Below are 22033 nucleotides of genomic sequence, written 5' to 3'. Positions count from 1 at the left end.
CGCTTTGTTCCCTGTGGCATATGACGTGGCCCTGACCTTCGTACAAGCCTTTTCAAAGGATTCTAAAAGTAATGAGCGTAAGTCGTGTCGGAGATTAAAGATTTTCGCCTGCAGGAAGGGAGAGGGTAGGGTCTTGTTCTGGGACTCAGTGAGCTCAATGTCAGCTGTTAGGCTATCAATTTTCTGGGCCCTGGCCTTTTTCGCCCTGGCCCCCATTTGAATAAACAGGCCTCTAATTACAGCTTTGTGGGCAGCCCACACCACCACCGGATCCGATACTGATTGGGAGTTTATGGAGAAGTAGTCCTCCAGGTTCTGTTGAATACGGCTAGCCGTTGTCGGATCTCTGATCAGGGAGTTGTTAGCTCTCCAAAGGTATGAGTTTGTTTGGGGGGATCTGGTATCGACAGTGATACTGACAGGGGCATGGTCCGACCAGGTGGTGGGGTGGATCACCAAAGCTGAGATTCTTTGAAGTAGCGACCTATCTGACAAAAATAGATCTATCCGTGAGTAGGCGTTGTGACGCGGGGAGAGAAATGTATAATCGCGTTCGCTCGCATGACAACACCTCCACACATCAAACAGCTCATTAGATGAGATAAAAGCTTTCAGAGGGGACACATTCCTCTTGGAACATGCAGTGGAATCTAGATCTTGGTCTAGAACAAGGTTAAAATCCCCGCACAGCAAAAGATGTCCTTTCTGGGAACATTTAACCTTTTTCATTACAGCTCTGAGAAACGACACTTGTCGCTTGTTAGGTGCATACAAGGAAACTAACGTGTACTGTACATTATTAATCAAGCATAGTAAAATAATGTAACGACCCTCTGGGTCAGTTATGCTGTCCTGTAAATGGAATGATACCGTGTTTCGGACAGCTATCAACACTCCTCTCTGCTTCTTCGTGTAGCACGAATAGAAAACGTGTGGGAACTGCTGGTGTTGGCAGCGGGGGTGCGAGTCTCTTAGTAGGTGAGTCTCCTGAACACAGAGTATATCGCTTTTAAGCGATAAGGCTGTTTTCCACATGGAAGAGCGTTTGACTGGATGGTTCAGTCCTTTTGCATTCAAGGATAGTATGGTGAAGGACATGGTGCTGAGACAGGGGTGAGGGTGGAGAGTGGAGACTTACAGTTAGCAGGAGATGTTTAAAAGACCCTCAGCTCCCCTGACAGCGTCGCAGCAGATGTAGGCACGGCAGGAATGGCCGCTGAAGTCGAGGAACAGCAACTGTGGCTTGAGGTTAGTATTCTGAACGTGTTGTGGAATGCAAGGTCCCGCAGGAGAACTACTGAGCAACCAGAAAAAAAGAGATGGTATAGTAAACAGAACAGAACTGCAATATTAAAGAGATGTGGATTATAATGCAGCAGTACCAATCGGCAGTACGGACAAAGCCGGCTGCTGAGCAAACTCAGGGCAAAGTTCAGGCTCAATAAGGTAATAGAAAAATCAAAAGCAACGGATCACGCTGCTAGCCGGTACAGACCGCATAGTGGACTAGGATGGAAACAGGCAGGACGTTTCAGCGCTTCCGGGTGGGATGGTGGCCCGCATGGTTGGGGCTCCTATGGGGTGGAGGGGTTCTCCCTGAATTATCATCATAGGCTTTCGGGAGCTCCGGTATAATGCCCCAGGATAGCAGCAATTTGGTACCCCCCTCAATGGTGGAGATGGTATGAGGGATCCCGTTATGAGTCACCAGGACGGTGTCAGGGTGGCGCCACTTGTAGATTATTTTGTGGTTTGCTAAAGCCTTGGTCACGGTCTTCAGCTGTCTCCTCATCTGAAGTGTGTGTTGGGATAAATCTGCGTACATTTGAATATCAGCATAAGGAGCAGGGAGGGTTTGGAGTGCACAGGCTTTGAACAGGATTTGCTTCTTCGCTTGGAAGAAATGTATTCTCAGGAGTACATCTCTTGGGACCGATTCCGCCAGGTGGCGCGGTTTGGGGATCCTATGAATTCGATCAATAGTCAGTTCAATGGAGGACAGATCCAGCAGCAAGGTCGAAAATAGGGTGCTCGCAAAGGTGCGCAGATCTGCAGGCAGGACATTTTCAGGGACACTCCTGATTTTTATGTTATTGCGCCTGGATCTGTCCTCGAGGTCCGCTAACTTCAATTTGATCCACTCAGTGTCGTCTTTCTGGGTCATGCAGGCATCAACTAAGTCATTTAGAGTGTCAGTGCACTCCTCCATTTTCTCTTCCATATAAGTCACTCTATCACCCATATGCTGCATGTCAGTGGAGAACTTCTGCATAAGGGAGGATAGGTTAGACATCAGTGAGGACTGTAGCAGCAACAACATGTCCTTCATCGTCGTGTCTAAGACAGGCTGCCTTGTCGTGGGGAAGGCCGCAATGGCGTCAGGGTTGTGGAGATTTGTACTCACAGTTCCGGCCTGGCGTGCAGGAACGAGGCGCTTTCGCCGGGCTCCGGGTTCCAGGGGACAGTGGAGGAGAGCCGGCGTGAGGTGGGGACGACAATCCCCCTTCTGTGTCTCCCGGATCACTGCTGGGGAGATCCGTATAGGCCACGGGCGCTCCGTGCTGGCTGAAACGATAGGGCTGTGAGCTTCTGGAGGTACCGCTCGTCTTTTCTCTTGCGGGACATCTGTTCCCCGGGCTCCGCTGTGTGTCTCCCATTAAAATGAGCGGTCGATGGGCTGGGGAAACCTGCCTGTGGTCGTCGCTTTAGTCCGGCTAGCAGGAGCTCAGAGATTAGGCAGCCATTCAGCTCGCGCGCAAGCCACGCCCCTCTCTAAAGCCTGTTTGACATTGATGATAGGGACAGGCTTCTTCGTCTGTCAGGTTATTGTTTACATGTGCTCACAGTATAACTGGGACTGAGACTGGTTATTTGTTATTCTTCTGTGGCATTTTTGGGCAAGGTATTGTTTTTAGTTGGTCGTGACTTAGCCTATGCTTCTCAGCAATCAGGAAATACGAATCCTGATTTATAAAAATAAGTTAATGCATTTTGTCCTAATAAATAAGAGAGGACCCATGTGCAAAGCAGGTAAAACAAAGTGTTCTTTGCGCATAATACTCCATTGATCTAACCATAGTAATCGGAAATATAATTTGTTGTGGAAGTTTTATTGCTCTATGCACTACCTTATTGAAAATTCGGACTGCAAGCTGAAAGTGGATGAAAGCTATGTATTTTATTAAATAGGATTTTGAAACAGATCACATTTACAATTAATATGAAGGATAACGCATATGTTACAGGTGATAAGCTGTTTATTATAGGAAAAATGATATATACATTATGCATTTTGTTCAAAGAGCTACATCTGCTGAGAGAGAAGTACAATTACTTTATAATACCAGTCCTAGTATTTATTGAAATAAAAGCATTTACAAAACAGTACTATGAGACAACAGAAAATAATTAGTGGGAATGGTATATAAAAAAGAAACATCAGATATTGTTCATAGAAAAGCTGGCTATGGACAGAGTCAATTTCTTTCCTGCAACCACAGGTTACAGGAAAGAAATTCACTTGATTCTGCCAGCAACATAGACTGTGTTGACAAGGGAATGCCTCTCACCCAGCCGTTGTTTTCTCCTGGTGGTAAGGCGCATGTAAAATCTGGCAGGCTGGTTATACCCAAATTGATCGATTTGATTAAATTGGTACATTCCTTCTGAACCGGCCAAAATTTGAACCATCAATGGCCGACCTAAGTGAAAGCTTAAAGGGGTGTTCCAGCCAATTTTTATGTTTATTAAAAGTCAGCAGCTACAAAAAGTGTAGCTGTTGGCTTTTAATAAACATACACTTACCTGCTCCAGCGACGCGCCGGCCGGGGCTCCGCTCCTCTCCCCCCCCTCCCCAGCCGGCGTCTTCATTTCAACTGTGGGCACCCGGCCGTGACAGCTTTCGGCTTCATGGCTGGGCCCCACTGCGCATGCGCGAGTCCCACTCCTCCTGAAGCCCCCACTCCCCCCCCCCCCAAAAAAAATTACATGCCAAATGTGGCATGTAAGGGGGTGAGGAGTGGGATAAGCTGAAGTTCCAATTTTGGGTGGAACTCCGCTTTAAGTTACTTAGTTTACATGAAAGTGCTAATCAAAAATGTGAACCATATTGAGATTTTTGTTCAGTACAGTTATTTCAGCTTCCTCCTACATTGTCCATTTGTAATTATTTTTGTGACTGGACTCTCTACCTCTTTCAAAGACTACAAGAGAAACTGGGTGTTTTATCTCTCTTCTCTACTGTACATGTAAGCTCATTAAAGTGCATAGTTCATAAGTAAGATCAATAAAAAGGGTAAAACAATCCACTAATCAGCATCATCCCTTCATTAAGGGGAAAAAACACAAAGCCTTCTAAACCTAAAAAGCAGAACTGCAAAGGACTTTTTATGACAAGAGATTTAGAATGTATCATTTGTCAAAAATGTTTCTTCCCTGCCTGTCAGCATTTTTTTCTAAGTGCCTACTGAGCCAAGCATGTGCAGCTCAATGTATAGTCTTGCCACAATTTGTATGTGTGCATGCATGGGCAGTGGTGTAGTGTGGGGGGTGCATCTGGGGTGTTGCCTCGGGCCCAGCCATTATTGTGCGGCCCATAGCAGCTGACCCTTGTTGTCATGTCAGCAGGTTCAGCGGCAGTGGGAGCACAGTGCAGCTGCGTCCTCCGCCAGCATAGCAGTGTAGTGAGGCACGGAGGATGAAGAGAGTGAGAGGCGCAGGATGCCAAGGAGCGGCTGGAAGGTGCTGATAACCCCCAGATTAAAAGGGCACTGACATAAAAGGTACCATACACTGATACACAGTGACAGACCTACCTCTAGACAAGGGACTGCAGATAAGGACAGGGCTAGGGATTTATCCTCAGCCTCTCTCTCTCTCTCTCTCTCTCTCTCTCTCCCCCTCTGTCTCTCAGCCCCCCTGTCTCTCACCCCCCTCTCTCTCAGGCCCTCTTTCTCAGCCCTCCTCTCTTTCAGCCCCCTGTCTTTTTCAGCCCTCCTTTCTCTCACCCTACTCTCTCTCAGCCCCCCTATCTCTTTCAGTCTCCCCCATCTCTCTCAGCCCCCTCTCTCTCCTTTACCCCCTCTCTCTCTCACACACCCCCTTTCCCTTTCAGCCCCCTCTCTCTCTGTATCACCCCCTCTTTCTCTCAACCTCCTCTCTCACCACTCTCTCTCTCACCCCCACTCTATCACTACCCCTCTCTCTCCCCACTATTTCCCCTCTCTCCCCCCACTATCCCCCCCTCTCTCCCCTTTTCCTCTCACCTCCCTCCCTCTCACTTCCCCTCTCTCTTTCCTGTGAACTGGACTGGTTAACTCCTGGAGGGGGTAAAGAAGTTAAATCATTAAGAATGCCATTAGTAAAGTGCAGCAAGAAGAGGTTAATGTTCTGCCACTGATGCATTAGTGACCAGTGACAGTTATTTAACCCCTTTGTGCTGCATTAGTGGCATCAGTGTAAGTTTTAATTAACCCCCTTTATGAAGGGGTTAAAAAACACTTGTCAGTGACCACTAATGCAGCACAAAGGGGTTAATTAACTCGGCCAATACCCACCATGGATTTGAGTAGAATTCCCAGGTTAAACCTAACTAGCCTTAAAAATTCTCCCATCCCTCTCCTAACACCTATGTTGGCTAACCCGTGTTGAAAATAGGTATACACTTATATTTAGGCTCCTCCAGCCGGGTTATGTTATCCCCTGTGTGAGACAGTGATGTATGCGGGGAGAGGAGGGAGCACCAATAACAGATAGGACATAGGAACCTATGGGTGATGTCACTGCTCCAGGCTTTACCGCCCGTTGTCAAGCGCTCTCCCCTGCAGCCACCACTGGCATACACAGGGGATCATGTGACCAGACTGGAGCGAGCGGAGAATAGGTAAGTCCTCGGGTTAGGGGCGCAAAATACCTGCCTTGCCCCCGGAAGCTGACAACCCACGCTACGCCACTGTGCATGGGAGGTAAATCATCCCGGCTTTAGCAATCCACGATGGCTGAAGACTTCAAATCTGGAAGAAGAGAAGATTGAGTGCAGATAGAAGTTCCAGCAACAAAGTAGGAGATTGTGGTTGTCACATAACTGAAAAAGGGCCCTTTGCAAGGTAAATCTGCCGTAATGTGCAAAAGTGCTGAGTATTCTGGCACATTATATGAAAAGCTCCTAGAGGCCAAAAAAATGTGTACGTTTTTAAAAAGAACCCTCGCTAAAAAAACAAAAGTCCCCACCATGCCCTCCTCTAACACGTCTGCTGTGTTATATTTTTTTTTTTACAGGTACCAGCTACCACTTCCTTCTTGCCTAGGCGAGAATGATGTCCACTTGGGCAGCTGCCTCAATGCCTGCATCCTCCTGGGACTGGTCATACATCCCAGGAGGCTGCAGGGCCCGACCCACAGCCCTGCCATGCTTAACGCATGCACAGTGGGAAGCCAGCTGTGAGACATCAAGAAGTCACAGCCAGCTAACAAATCCAAGATGGTGTCAACAAAGAGGAAGTCTAGAAATTAATTAACTGGAGGGGTAGACAGCAATGTACTGGAGAGTGGAGTGTCTGTTTCTTAAAAGTCAACAGCTACAATATTCATAACTACTGAATGTAATTTTATTTTTATATTTTTTAAGTGGAGCTCCTTTTTTCCCTTCAGCTTTAAAATACGTGTGAATCCATCTGTATTGCAGCATGTAAATTGCAGTGCATGCATGTTATGTAAAATCACAGCTACTTTCAATGATAAGAAATGGGTGTTAAATATCTCTAAAAATCCATTTATCCAGCAGTCACATACTAAACTACTTTTCTCCGATCTGCAGGGTCAGGGCTATAGATGAGGTTGAATCAGCAGTGGTTCATCAGTGCTAAAATTGTCAGGTTATTTGGCAGCAATTGCAGCACTAGTTAACATTTCTGCTAAAATTGTTGAAATATTTTCTTTTTGGGGAGGCTTGGTTGCCTGTGATGTCATAGACTGATAACAGGAACATGTGGGCACGGCATCCTGTTGTACCAATACAGGAGTACATACAGTGCCTTGAAAAAGTATTCATACCCCTTGAAATTGTCCACATTTTGTCATGTTGCAACCAAAAACTTAAATGTATTTTATTGGGATTGTATATGATAGACCAACACAAAGTGGCACATAATTGTGAAGTGGAAGAAAAATAATAAATGGTTTTCAATTTTTTTTACAAATAAATATGTGAATAAGTGTGACGTGCATTTGTATTCAGCCCTCCTGAGTCAATACTTTTGTAGAACCACTTTTCATTGCAATTACAGCTGCAAGTCTTTCCGGGGATGTCTCTACCAGCTTTGCACATCTAGGGAGTGACATTTTTGCCCATTCTTCTTTGCAAAATAGCTCAAGCTCTGTCAGATTGGATGGAGAGCTTTTGTGAACAGCAATTTAAGTCTTGCCACAGATTCTTAGTTGACTTTAGGTCTGCACTTTGACTGGTCCATTCTAATACATGAATATGTTTTGATCTAAACCATTCCATTGTAGCTCTGGCTGAATGTTTAGGGTCATTGTCTTGCTGGAAGGTGAACCTCTGCCCTAACAGGTTTTCGTCTAAGATTGCCCTGTATTTGGCTCCATCCACCTAACCATCAACTCTGACCAGCTTCCCTGTCCCTGCTGAAGAAACGCACCCCCCACAACATGATCCTGCCACCACCATGTTTCACTGTGGGGATGGTGTTTTCAGAGTGAAGTGCAGTATTAGTTTTCCGCCACACATAGGCCCAGATTCTCATACAATTACGTTGCTCCTGGGCAGCGTAACGTATGTGATTTACGTTACACCGCCGCAGGTTTACAGCGTTAGTGCCTGATTCTCAGAACACTTACCTGTAAACTTGCGGCGGTGTATCGTAAAAGCGCTCGGCGCAAGCCCGCCCAATTCAAATGGGGCGGGCACCATTTAAATTAGGCGCGCTCCCGCGCCGAGCGTACTGCGCATGCTCCGTCGGGTAAATTTCCCGACGTGCATTGCGCTAAATGACGTCGCCCCAACATCATTTGCTTAGACGTTAACGTAAATGGCGTCCAGCGCCATTCACGGACGTCTTACGCAAACAACGTAATTTTTTTAAATTTCGACGCGGGAACGACGGCCATACTTAACATTGGTTGCCCCTCATAATAGCAGGGGCAACTTTACGCCTGTCAGATCTAATGGGTATCTATGCGTAACTGATTCTAAGAATCAGACGCATAGATACCCGGGGCCAGATTAGGACTTACGACGGCGCAAATGGTGTTGCGCCGTCGTAACGCCATTGAGAATCTGGGCCATAGTGTTTTGCTTTTAGGCTAAAAAGTAACATTTTGGTCTCATCTGACCAGAGCATCTTCTTATACATTTTTGCTGTGTCCCCCATATGGCTTCTCGCAAACGGGACTTCTTATGGCTTTCTTTCAACACTGGATTTCTTCTTGCCACTCTTCCATAAAGGCCAGATTTTTGGAGTGTACAACTAATAGTTGTCCTGTGGACAGATTCTCCCACCTGCTCCTTCAGAGTTACCATGGGCCTCTTGGCTGCTTCTTTGATTAATTCTCTCCTCGCCCGGCCTATCGGTTCAGGTGGATGGCCATGTCTTGGTAGGTTTGCAATTGTGCCATACTCTTTCCATTTTCTTGATGGATTGATCAGTGCTCCATGAGATGTTCAAAGCTTGGGATATTTTTTTATAACCTAACCCTGCTTTAAACTTCTCATCAACTTTATCCCTGACCTGTCTGGTGTGTTCCTTGGCCTTCATGACGCTGTTTGTTCACTAAGGTTCTCTAACAAACCTCCAAGGGCTTCACAGAACAGCTGTATTTATACAGAGATTAAATGACACACAGGTGAACTCTATTTACTAATTAGGTGACTTCGGAAGGCAATTGGTTCCACTAGATTTTAGTTAGGAGTATCAGAGTAAAGGGGACTGAAGACAAATGCACATCACACTTTTCACATATTTATTTCCAAAATATGTTGAAAACCAATTATCATTTCCCTTCCACTTCACAATTATGTGCCACTTTGTGTTGGTCTATCACATAAAATCCAAATAAATTACATTTATGTTTTTGGTTGTAACGTGACAAAATGTGGAAAATTTCAAGGGGTATGAATACTTTTTCAAAGCACTGTACGTGAGAGTGAAAAAGTTGTCATAACATTAAAAACTGTGTTGTGTTGTCACGTATTACAGGAAGACCACAGTTGGAGGAGAACCTGGCAGGATCATTGGGTACTTATCCAAAATCTTCAAACCGCAATGAACTATATGTAAATGTATTTAGAATAGTCAATTGTTTGGATTTACATACACTTTAATGAACATTCCAGCCTAAGCAAATTAAAATCATGCAGCTGGTTGGTTAAACTGCTTTTTGTGTCAGTGAAGGCTCGTATTGGTAATGCCTCCACAGCCCATTTAAACTACTAAGTTATTAGATGTAAACAGCCTGTATTAAATAAACTGTGCAAAGGATGATCTGTTTTATAATAGAACTTCAAGAAACATTATTTTTGATTAAAAAAAAAACACTATATTGCTTGATTGTGTAATGCATATAATGGAGAGTAAGGCACTTGGTATATTCTGGTAATAAAGAAGACACTAAATGTTTTCCCTGCAGAATTTATCAAAGAGTTTTTTTTTTTTTTTTTCATATATATATATATATATATTTGTGCAGTAACCGGTAACATCTCAGAGATCATCTCACTAGTCTGGGTAATACTCATATTAACCAATCTTTGTTATGTTATTAATGTTCCTTGTGGCCCCTTTCAGATGGGGCAAACTCTGTCCCATCATCAAAGGATCTGCTTACAGATTTCTTGCGGATCGAAGCAGAGCAGGCAGATGACACATTTGTGTCCACTCAGAGTGTACACACAACCTGCTCTGCTCTATGGGCAGCCAGGAGTAAACTGACTCTGCTATCTGTTTACACCCGACTACCCTCCGATTCGATCCACCTAGACTTCCAAAGAATGGACCTGATCGGATCGACTACCCTCCGATCTGATCCACCTAGACTTCCGAAGAATGGACCTGATCAGATTGGACTCAGAGGTAGTCCGTTTACACCCACCTGTCCATAGGGGTGAATGGACCATCTGATCAGGTCCACCTGAAAAACCGACAGGCGGACCTAATCAGACGCACCGTGTAAAAGGGGTCTATCTCGACTTATCAGTTTAGCTCCAAAACACTTCTGATCTGTATATGAAAAAAATTGAGTAGTGTTACATTTGTTGCAACTGTATGATAACTGTTCACAGATCACAAATTCTCTGATAAATTACAGATTTACCAATTAAATTAGGTCTAGACTTTGCTTGACCCATTGCTTTCAATGTGATGTGCAACATTATTTTATCTATGGTAAATACTTGATGAATCCAAGTAGGTGGTAAAACTAAGATTAAAAATAAACCAATATCTCAAATTGATAACTGAGCTTAATAAGGTATTCCAGCATCAGACATTTCTTCTTTGTGACATGGGATCTATGTCCTTATCTCCAGGTAAGAACTCAAGTCTGAACTGTCCTGGTCTTGAGTTGATAGATGCATAATCATTTTGAGACTCCTCTTCATCTAAAACTGTCATGTTGGGATTATAAATTCGTGGTGCATCATATAACCCACCAGAGATCACCAAAGTGTCATCAGGTGGTGAATATCCATCTGCTGAAGAGAAGAGCAAAGCAAAATATAACATGGCATATAATAAAATGCTTTAAATACATGGTTTTGAGCAATGGTCAGACCCTTGCTGGATTCTTCATGCGACATCAGAAAATACATGAGTCTGAAGAATGTCCTCAGGAAGCTTTATTAGGCTGGCAAAGGAACAATAAACTAGCATCTACTAAAAACAGTTGAGTGTGCATATACTTTATAGTCAATAAGTTTAGAAATATTAGTTTTAGTACAGTGTATTTAAAGTGGAGTTCCACCTAAAAATGGAACTTCCACTTTTTAGAACCCTCCCCCCCTCCGGTGTCACATTTGGCACCTTTCAGGGGGGAGCAGATACCTGTCTAATACAGGTATTTGAAAATGGGAATTGAACTGGACTAATAAAGTGGACTTTTGGCGGTACAAGTAGTTAATGTAAAAAAATCTATAAATATTTATTTGAAAAAGCATATATGAAGAAAATTGTATGCACAACTTCATAAAACAGTATAGTGTCAACATATGATCTCAGTACATGTAACAAAAGATATTTCAAAAAGCTTATACTTATGCAGATACACTCATAACATGAGAACGTATAGCATCAGAGGGTATATGTAAACTTTTAGTTCTTGAAACTGAGTTCAATATGCGTGGTAGTGAATCTTGTTTTTACTCTCGACATGTTTCGTGTACAGGACGCTTCATCAGGAGCATAAAGGTCTAATAACAGACATACATGACACAAACAAAAACATCAAAGGATGTCAATTAGTCAAACCAGTATATACATAAAAAAATACATAAAACACAAAACATTAAAAAGTTGTTATTTATTGCTGCTCATGCATAGCATAGGCGGCCCCAACCCCCCAGCATGCACAAACCCGAACCCACTCCACCCGTAGTTCAAAAACACCTCACATCATACATAGGAGGAAAGGCATTGGCAATGATCGGAAATAGCGTGTAAGTGATATCCGCTTAAGTTAGAACCATCACAAAAGGGTAGTAGCTAGTGGTATCTGCCTTTTGTGTCTAGTCCAGGGAACTACTAAAACAATATTCCTGAAATAATTATTTATAGAAACCGTAAAATGAATTAATTGTTCCACTTACAGGTGAATCGAGCTTCCGAAAAAACGCAACTCCGACCTTCAGTGGTGAAAAGTATGTATGTACACAACTTTTACCTAGCCAGCCTCCTGAGCATAGGGTAGGTATTCTGAAACAGACAGGAAAATAAAAATTCAACAACACCATGTTTGGCGGATAAAGGGATCATGCAGGGATAGCCTATATCAAGAGGGTAAATGCTATAGGCAGGGAGTTTAAAAATAGTAATGGTAGATCGAACATGAACAGGGCTCACCGTTGTATGTAGTAGAAAAAATTATAATAATAACAGGCTATGACACAGACTGTTGGTAAACAGTAAAGATGGACGACGAGAGCCCCCTTCAATAATCCTCAGGATTCCCCTTAGCTTCATAAAACTCAGAATGCCAGATTGCCTAGGAGCGAAGCGTCAAAGGGGAGGTAACCGACCTCAGCGTAGAAGGAAAGAACTATTCCCTTCCCAGAGTCCAGGTCACCTAAGACACGATCATTAGATTGAATTACTATAGGGCAAGCAAAACAACAAGCCTACAAGTGTATCCATGACCCCACAAGCACCAGCCGTAGTCAAGTTACCTTAGGTATCCACCATAAAAATCGCTAGGGGAACAGAGGCAGAGAGCATGAAAACAGTCATGCATTAACGTCGCCCTCCTGTATGCAGCAACCGGAGAGCGGCGTCTGCCGTTCTTAAGACTCTCTCCGCCGGAAGTGCGTCATTTCAGCCGGAAATTATGTCACTTCGCGGGGTCATAGTTCATCGCGCATGCGCCGATAACAAGATGGCGCCGCCATTACTACCATCTACCATTACTATTTTTAACCTCCCTGCCTATAGCCTAGAGTATTTACCCTCTTGATATAGGCTATCCCTGCATGATCCCTTTATCCGCCAAACATGGTGTTGTTGAATTTTTATTTTCCTGTCTGTTTCAGAATACCTACCATATGCCCAAGAGGCTGGCTAGGTAAAAGTTGTGTACATACATACTTTTCACCACTGAAGGTCGGAGTTGCGTTTTTTCGGAAGCTCGATTTACCTGTAAGTGGAACAATTAATAATTCATTTTATGGTTTCTATAAATAATTATTTCAGGAATATTGTTTTAGTAGTTCCCTGGACTAGACACAAAAGGCAGATACCACTAGCTACTACCCTTTTCTGATGGTTCCTATGTACGATGTGAGGTGTTTTTGAACTACGGGTGGAGTGGGTTCGGGTTTGTGAATGCTGGGGGGTTGGGGCGCCTATGCTATGCATGAGCAGCAATAAATACCAGCTTTTTAATGTTTTATTTGTGTTTTATGTATTTTTTTATGTATAAACTGGTTTGACTAATTGACATCCTTTGATGTTTTTGTTTGAGTCATGTATGTCTGTTATTAGACCTTTATGCTCCTGATGAAGCGTCCTGTACGCGAAACATGTCGAGAGTAAAAGCAAGATTCACTACCACGCATATTGAACTCAGTTTCAAGAACTAAAAGTTTACATATACCCTCTGATGCTATACGTTCTCATGTTATGAGTGTATCTGCATAAGTATAAGCTTTTTGAAATATCTTTTGTTACGTTATGTACTGAGATCATATGTTGACACTATACTGTTTTATGAAGTTGTGTATACAATTTTCTTCATATATGCTTTTTACAAATAAATATTTATAGATTTTGTACATTAACTACTTGTACCGCCAAAAGTCCACTTTATTAGTCCAGTTCAATTCCCATTTTCATACTATCGGGACATTGGTACACTAGAATAGCTGCATCCACAGCAATTAGTCGTCCTGTGTTTGATGCATAGCCTAGCAAGCCCATTTAAATAATACAGGTATTCGCTCCCACTTACTGGCATAGATCACCTCAGTGATCTATGCCACTTCCGGCGCCTACTCTGTACCCCCGCTGTCTTCTGGGAGACACACAGCTCCCAGAACACAGTGGGGATCAGTGAAGACGCGCAGCGCGACTCGCGTATGCACAGTAGGAAACCGGGAAGTGAAGCCGCAACACTTCATTTCCTGATTCCCTCACCGAGAATGGCGGAGGGGGCAGCCGAGAGCCGAGCGATTGCTCGGCTTCAGGTGCCGACATTGTGGGCACCCAGGACAGGTAAGTGTTCATATAATAAAAGTCAACAGCTGCTGTATTTGTAGCTGTTGGCTTTTAATATTTTGTTGTGGGACCTCTACTTTGAGCTGTAGACCACACAATCAGCACTACATAAAGTACACCAAAAATAATGATGATGAAATTAACCACCTGAGCTCAGAAAGGGGTTGTACTCCCTTCATGACCTTCAATTTCTTTGTAAATTTAGGCCAAAATATATGCTGCTACATTTCTTTGTTAAAAAAAATCCCAATAAGTGTAGATTAATTGGTTTGGGAGAAAGTTAAAAAAGTTAAAGCAATCTACAAACTATGGTATATATATATTTGAAAATTGATCAATCCTGATGTATTGATGGCCTATCTAATTTCTTGAAGCCCTTAAAATGACCCTTTTTTATAAAGTAGACAGTCTGAGGTACCGGTATTTAGTAAGAGGCATGGTGATTTTTTGAAGTTACAATTCTTTGTCACAATTTGTTGTAAAATTAAGAAATTATTTTTTTCACTTCTTTTGCATACCGTCACCAGTGCAGTACAGCATCATCATATGACTGGTGGGGAGGTGATCAGGGATACTGACTGGTGACAGTATGTTAATAAATAAATACATTTTTTTATTAAACTTTTAAACATTTTTTATCACTTTAATTTTCTTTTATTTTTTACATACTCTCATCAGAGTAGTTTAGTGTCACGATAGTAACATGGTAATATTCTGAGGTAGTGATTAGGTGTTTTTTTTTTTACGTTTTGATCACTGTTACTATGATGATCATTGTAGCAGCAATGTTTTGAACTGTCATGAATGGGTTACATTCATAACAGCTGTGATTACTAGTGATCTTTAATTGGCTACAGCTAATCACATGGTACAGGGTGTTGTGATTGGCCCAGGTACTGGTGATAGCTGTGGGCCAATCACAGCATCAATCAATGAGAAACATTTGTTATAAATTAAATTAATTCATAACAGCTTTGTTGACCCTGCTATCACATAGAAAATTTGCTATTCACTGCATTACCACTGTATAAACATTACCTGGTTCATATGAAGTTTCATAAAGAGGATGATGAGAATATTGAGATGTACCCCTTAGGCATCTTTTGAAACCAAATGAAAGTATTACTAAAACAACTACAACTAAGATAACGCTGAAGATGGACGTCAAGATGATCTCAGAATAGTCCATACTGTGTTTTTCTGCACCTGTAAAACACGAGAACAATATCAGAGGATTAATTCAGCACAACTGAGACTTGTAAAAATGAATACTATTTCCAAGAATATGTGGATGCTGGAACTAAAGCATTAAAGTGTAACTAAAGGCAACATTTTTTTTCTTCATTTTGGATAGATTAAGGTAGGGTTAAAACCCTTGTCTGTCTTTTTTTTTTTGCCATCTGTGTCCCATTGGGGAGATTACCCTTCACTTCCTGTTTCATAGCCAAAGCAGGAAGTGAGAAGAAATTCCTCCACAGTGAGGGAATCCTGGTATATCACCAGGATCACCAGCCCTAGTGTCCCCATCGGAAGATGTCCCTTCTCTGACTTGAGTGACTATGAACTACTGTGTGCCTGTGGGTTGTGTGCCAATCAGGGAATGGAACCTGGGACCAAACAGCCAGACTTGTCCCGGGTCTGTCTGCATGAGGTTTTCTCTAACCCGCCTAAACAGGTTATATCCTCTGGTGGATGCAGAGGATTTGGGCACACCTCCTGTAGTTGATGCTGCAGTGGTCCATTCGGTCAAGAATATAATGTTACACTATAGAGGACTTGGCATCTTTCAAAGAGCCTTGTAATAGGTGCATACACCTTGACACTTAAAGAACTAGCAATTGTGCTTAAATCAGTTTCTTGTCTCATCAGAGTATGAATTAAGAACATAGAAGCAGCCATTCACCAATACATGCCCATAGAAGGCGTAATCAAACCTCTGGAACAGCTGAAGCTTTTAACCAATTTCATAGGAGAGGGAGCAGTAGACACAATTTGGTGTTTTTGCCAGGGCAATTTTACACATAATAGCTAAAGCCAGTCATAGAAAGTTCAGCAGGGACACAATGGCTCGATGGGAGGAATTCCCCTATCTATTGATAGTCAGTGGTTACAGAAGAGAAAATTGCTCAATCTATGGCTGACTTAAGAGAACCCTGTGCCTGAAATCTTGGGCAGTCGACGCTGCATTTAAACAAAATTGTGTGCAAAATTCCATTTGATGGCAAATCGTTCTTTGGGGAGAAACCAGAAAAGGCTATTTCCAGAGTAACAGGGGGTAAAAGAGTTCTTTTGCCACAAGACAGAAAATTGAAGCGAACTAAGGCATTTTCTGCCAGATTCCAACAGTTAAGAGGCAGACAATCCCGACAGTTTAAAAATTCCAAGAGAACCCGGAGAAGCACTCAGGTGATGTTTTTAAAAGCACATAAACAGAAGGCCCTTTCTAACCCACAAGAGTCAGCAAAATATTTTTGACATGAGGCCTGCCAAAGGTGATCCCTGTTGGAGCCAGGCTGAAAAATTTCACAATAGTCTGGGCAAATACTCTAGATGTCAGGATCCCTCAATAATCTGAATCGGTTTGGGACACTTGAACTTTTTAGCACACCCCCCCCCCCACCTTGCAACTCATTCACCCCTATGAAGGTTCCAAATTCCCCTAAAAAAGCAGTGATTTTTCAACTTTTTATGACCTTATTACAAGTGTAAGGAGCTGTTAAACCGGTACCCTCCTCTGTAAATTTAAGGGCTTTTATTCTACTCTATTCTTGGTACAAAAGAAAAATGGAGGCTGGAGACCAGGGAAAGTTAAAGAGATTTAATTGTTACATCACCCTTGAAAGTTTCAAGATGGAGTTAGAGATTATAATTCAAGCTGTCCAACATGGACATTGGATCTTGTCAAAAGACCTCAATGTTGCCTATCTGCATTTTCCCATTCTGCTGGCATTCCAGAGATATCTGAGATCCATAGTTAATCATCAAGAGAGAGAGGTCAGGCTGTATCGTTACCTGGGCAACATCCAACTCCTAGCAAAGAGTCCAGAACAGCTTACGATACGCAGGGAGATTCATATGACTAAATTAGGGTAATTCTGATAGGTAATCAGCCAAGAAAAAAATAATTTGTTGCCAACACAGTGGACTGTCTGGGGGTGATATTCAACACCTTGGAGGAATCAGTATCTCTGCCACACCAGAAAATCTCAAGTATTTTACAGAGAATGCAAAGAGTGAAGACTCATTCCCATCTAACAGTGTCACACTGAGTCTAAAAGGTATCATGTCCATTTGCTTCCCCTTGGTGCCATAGACCCATGGCAAACGGAAAATTGTATTATACTTACCTTAATTTTCCTTTCCTGGTGCCTATCCATTACAGCATACGATCCCACCCTCAGTATTTTATATTTACGGAGAATGCTGAGGCTTTTCTTTTATGCTTTTCACTAGACCTGACTGAGGAGTCCAAGGCGGAGCTCTATCCTAGGTATGCTAGGCTAGGCAACAGAAAATAAAAATGATGGTAAGCAATTTTAAAGTTTTTCCTCCAGAAATAGAGTCCCCTTGTCCTCTGCAAGGACCTGAAACTGAAACTTCACTCAGAAAATGAAGTACCACACATTCTCTCCATCATCCCAGCTTGTAACTGAGATAGTTTTTTTTTTTTCTGGGGGAGAGTAGCTGAGGTCCTTCATGCCTCTTATCAGTTTGGTTGTCCTTTGCACTCTCCCAACATCTGGTTGCCAAAACTAAAATGCATATTCCAGATGAGGGCATATTAATATTTTGTGCAGGAGCAAAATTATGTCTCTCTCTTTCTCTCTCTTTCTCTCTCTCTCTCTCTCGTCTATACCTCTTAATAAAATAAAGTATTTTACTTGCTTTAGAATCTGCAACTCAGCATTGTGTTTTGTCCATGATCTACTGGAACACCCATACCATTCTCAACCACTGACTTCTTTTTTTAATTATTTGTTTATACTGTATGTGCTTGTGATAATCTTACTTGTGACAGCAATCAAAGCATATTTTATATTATAGACACAAAGAGGCTCAGGTTTTGTTTAACCATGTCCCTTAAGTCCCTCCAACTATTACTAGTTTTGGCCACACCCACAGCTCTCCTTGGGGTGTACAAAGGTACCCAATGTTTTTACAATCCTAGCATTGTCCCTGTCTAGTAACACGTCCAGTATTAAAAAAGTTATTTTTTTATTTGTTGTTAATTTCCAACACAGTATTTAGCTGGTTGCTAGGATTTGTCTGTGGCAAAACAAATTTCCGGCCAGAGACATTTGGCAACATGGTAAAGGCATATGAGAACCCTTAAGGTCAGCCAAATATTGCACAATGGGAATGCCCTGAAAGTGTAGCAAGGCTAGCACAGGGAAAGGACATTGGTCAATACTCGGGGTGCTGAGGACAGGCCAAATGGTAGGCCACAAACTTGAAGTGCTGGTGGTCCACAAGAAAAAGATAGCACTGTGTGCTGGAAGGATGGTGGGGACATGCAAGTATGCATATTTGATGTACACAGAGGCCATAAAGTTTCCCTGATGGAGTGAAAACATTCAGGGCCTTCAGATAGACATGGGACTGATACCCCCTTTTAGCTTGGGAAAAGTGAAACGTTCCTAAAAGCTCTCTGCCAAAGAAACTATGGTAATGAATTCTTGATCCTAAAAAGCTGCATGTAGATCTGCTATTCTATGTGGAGACACAGACAGGTTGAAAGATCTGAAGCAGGGAGAGGGCAACAAGTGGAACTGTAGCTTGTAACCTTTCCCCAGACATCTAAAATCTTTTGTGAATAGGTGACCACAAAGGCTAACAGAATTACCCCCACTTTAAAAAGTTGAGGTGTCCCTTCATGCTGAAAAGGACTTGTATGTAGGCTTGGTTGATTTAGAGTTTCAAGATTTATGGTTAAACTGGACCTCTGGCTTGTGTCTGACTTTAGAAGTTGATACCTGGGAGTAAGAAAAATAACTTTTTGGGCTCAGAAAAGGGAGGGGGTGAGTTATCACAGCTTAAGGCTTAGGCGAGTATCTACCTCCACTGACATGCCTAATGAGAATGTCCAAGTCAGCTCTGAAGAAACATTGTCTCTCAAAAGGCATGCGCAGCAGCCACTACATCCCAGCTCTACAGCTTAACATTTCAACCAAATAGATCTTTGTCTGTTCATTTCTAGGAGACTCATATGAGATAGGAGATTTCCACCAACCTTTCCACATAATAGTTTAGGGCTGTCGGCATGAACGCATGTGTTCCATCAATATAGTATTAAAGCTGAAGTCATTCAATTCCTTTTCCAATCACAAAATAATACTCACTGTTTTGATGTAATATAGCATCCACTGTACGTTTTCGTATGCAAGACGAACTTATATAATGTGATGATGGACGTTTCCATCTTGCTTGTGGGCATGTGAAGTCCACAACCACTGATTTCCTGGATGCAGTGAATGCTGAGCTCCCAGCATTCACCGCTAGATTCCGCAGGGCGGTGTTGTAAAAAAATGTCTCGACCGCGTCACTGAAACAGCTGAAGGATTTACTGCGCATGCGCGATTTCACGAACCTTAATTGCGCATGTGTGGGAGCTAGCCGCGGTTGAGAAACATTATGGTCTCGAGCGGGCGGAGGTGGAGAGGATGGTTAAATGTCAGAAACAGCCTCGCTCACCCCACTAACACCCCCCGAATCGCACATGAGTGGCAAAACCCCCGCTGTCAGCTGTTTCAGTTACGGAGCCGCACAGGAAGTGACGCGGTTGAGACTCTACATGGGTCGAGACATTTTTTACAACAGCGGCGTTCCGCACTGACTCTTATGAAGCCTGACACTGAGCTCCCAGGAGACAGTGTGGCGCTGAGGAAAAGCTGTATACACGCCTACTCCCGCGGGAGTGATAAACAGGAAGTAACACTATAAACTGAAATTACAAGGTATTTACAGTGCAAAAAAAATATTCTTGGGGCATTTGAACAATGCAATGAACGGAAGGGGGTAGGATTAAGTTGTGAATTTGTGTGGAACTCCGCTTTAATGTAGAGGAAAGTTGATACATTTTTTTTAAGGAGTCCATTTCCACAATGTTTGACAAACTAGAATCATGACCTTGGCAGATTGCAATGCAGTGCATGCCAGAGAAAATGAGGTCTTGAAAAGGATCTCCAAGCATTCATCTATGGGAACCTTAAACATTGCACATCTTCTACAGCAGGGGTAGGCAACCTGGGGCCCTCCAGCTGTTAAAGAACTACAAGTCCCATCATGCCTCTGGGAGAAATTGTAACTGCCAGCCTTGCAATGCCTCATGGGAAATGTAGTTCCACAACAGCTGGAGGGCCCCAGGTTGCCTACCCCTGCTCTACAGGAATCATCAGATGGGACACTGCCAAATGGGGATGGCTCAATTCTTAATAAAAGACTCCTTCACTGTGAAATGAGGTGTAAACAATTTTCAGGAGTTTTCCAGTCTCCATATGAGATGTCTGGGCATAGCAGTTGCATAGGCTGGATTTTGTAGTCCCAGGGCCTCTAAGGGATCATAGACATGTTACAACACTAGTAGAGGCTACAGGCTGCTCTTCCAGTGGTATGCACTGCATTAACCACTTAACCCCCGGACCATATTGCTGGTCAAAGACCAGACCACTTTTTGCGATTCGGGACTGCGACGCTTTAATTGACAATTGCGCGGTCGTGCGACGTGGCTCCCAAACAAAATTGGCGTCCTTTTTTTCCCACAAATAGAGCTTTCTTTTGGTGGTATTTGATCACCTCTGCGGTTTTTATTTTTTGCGCTATAAACAAAAATAGAGCGACAATTTTGAAAAAAATGAATATTTTTTACTTTTTGCTGTAATAAATATCCCCCCAAAATATATAAAAAAACATTTTTTTTCCTCAGTTTAGGCTGATACGTATTCTTCTGCATATTTTTCGTAAAAAAAATCGCAATAAGCGTTTATTGATTGGTTTGCGCAAAAGTTATAGCGTTTACAAAATAGGGGGTATTTTTATGGCATTTTTATTAATATATTTTTTTTTACTAGTAATGGCGGCGATCAGCGATTTTTTTTCGGTACTGCGACATTATGGCGGACACTTCGGACACATTTTTGGGACCATTGGCATTTTTATAGCGATCAGTGCTATAAAAATGCATTGGATTACTATAAAAATGCCACTGGCAGTGAAGGGGTTAACACTAGGGGGCGGGGCAAGGGTTAAGTATGTCCCTGGGTGTGTTCTTACTGTGGGGGGTGGCCTCACTAGGGGAAACACTGATCCTCTGTTCATACATTGTATGAACAGAAGATCAGCATTTCCCCTGCTGACAGGACCGAGAGCTGTGTGTTTACACACACAGCTCCCGGTCCCCGCTCTGTAACGAGCAATCGCGGGTGCCCGGCGGCGATCGAGCCCGCCGGGCACACGCACGGGAGTCGGGGGCGATCGGGGGGCGTGCGCCTCCGGCGGCGCGCACGCGCCCCTAGTGGCCGCTCGAAGAGCCGACGTAGTATGGCGTGCTCTCGCCCAGGAGAGCCGACCTGCCGCCGTAGAATGACGGTGCGCGGTCGGCTAGTGGTTAATAAGAGCTAAAACAATTTCTCTAATTCTGGGAGTTATGGCAAATGGCTACCTGCGACTCCTCAAGAATAACATCATCCAGCAAGGTTTTTTGAGACTCTTCTTCAGATAGAGTTTCTGCCGCCAATGTTTTGGAGCCCACTAAGACTACAGGCAGTGCAGGCTGGCCAAATAAAGACTCTGCCGGAGAAGATTTTGAGGTATGCTTATAGCCTCTGCAGTCAGACTCAGCAAGAAAAATAGCAATTTGGCAAATCAAAACATGTATAACTACCGTTAAATCTTCCTGGGTTACTTTGTTTCATAGTCAGGTTGAAAAAAAGTTGCAGGTCTATCTAGTGCAATCACTGGGAAAAATGAATACATCAAATTGAAAACCTACATACACAGAACCCTATAACCTTAAAGCATGGTCCAAATTGCTCCACCATGGAAAAAAAATCCTTCCAGATCCCCTAAGGCAATAAGATATTTTCTGAATCTACAATCTCTGG

At 43.0% G+C, this 22033-nt stretch overlaps 1 protein-coding gene across 2 annotated transcripts in view; it reads right to left on the bottom strand.

The window, feature by feature from the left end:
• Positions 1 to 9678: 9678 nt before the first annotated feature.
• The window catches only part of LOC120927018 (cell wall integrity and stress response component 2-like), a 66273-nt gene continuing 53918 nt past the window's right edge, over positions 9679 to 22033 (bottom strand). The window contains exons 3-4 of one of the 2 annotated variants that reach the window (XM_040337414.1): positions 14973 to 15140; positions 9679 to 10702 (exon numbers count right to left, since the gene is read on the bottom strand). In XM_040337414.1, the coding sequence (XP_040193348.1) occupies positions 10494 to 10702; positions 14973 to 15140 (377 nt within the window). In that variant the 3' untranslated portion in view covers positions 9679 to 10493. Of the gene's footprint in view, positions 10706 to 14972; positions 15141 to 22033 lie in introns of both variants that reach the window. The other variant, XM_040337413.1, reaches the window with a different exon arrangement.

Source organism: Rana temporaria, chromosome 2 (assembly GCF_905171775.1).
Source record: "Rana temporaria chromosome 2, aRanTem1.1, whole genome shotgun sequence".
Lineage (NCBI taxonomy): Eukaryota > Metazoa > Chordata > Amphibia > Anura > Ranidae > Rana > Rana temporaria.
Note: the sequence above shows the minus strand (reverse complement) of the source record. Positions and strands in the feature narration are given on the sequence as shown.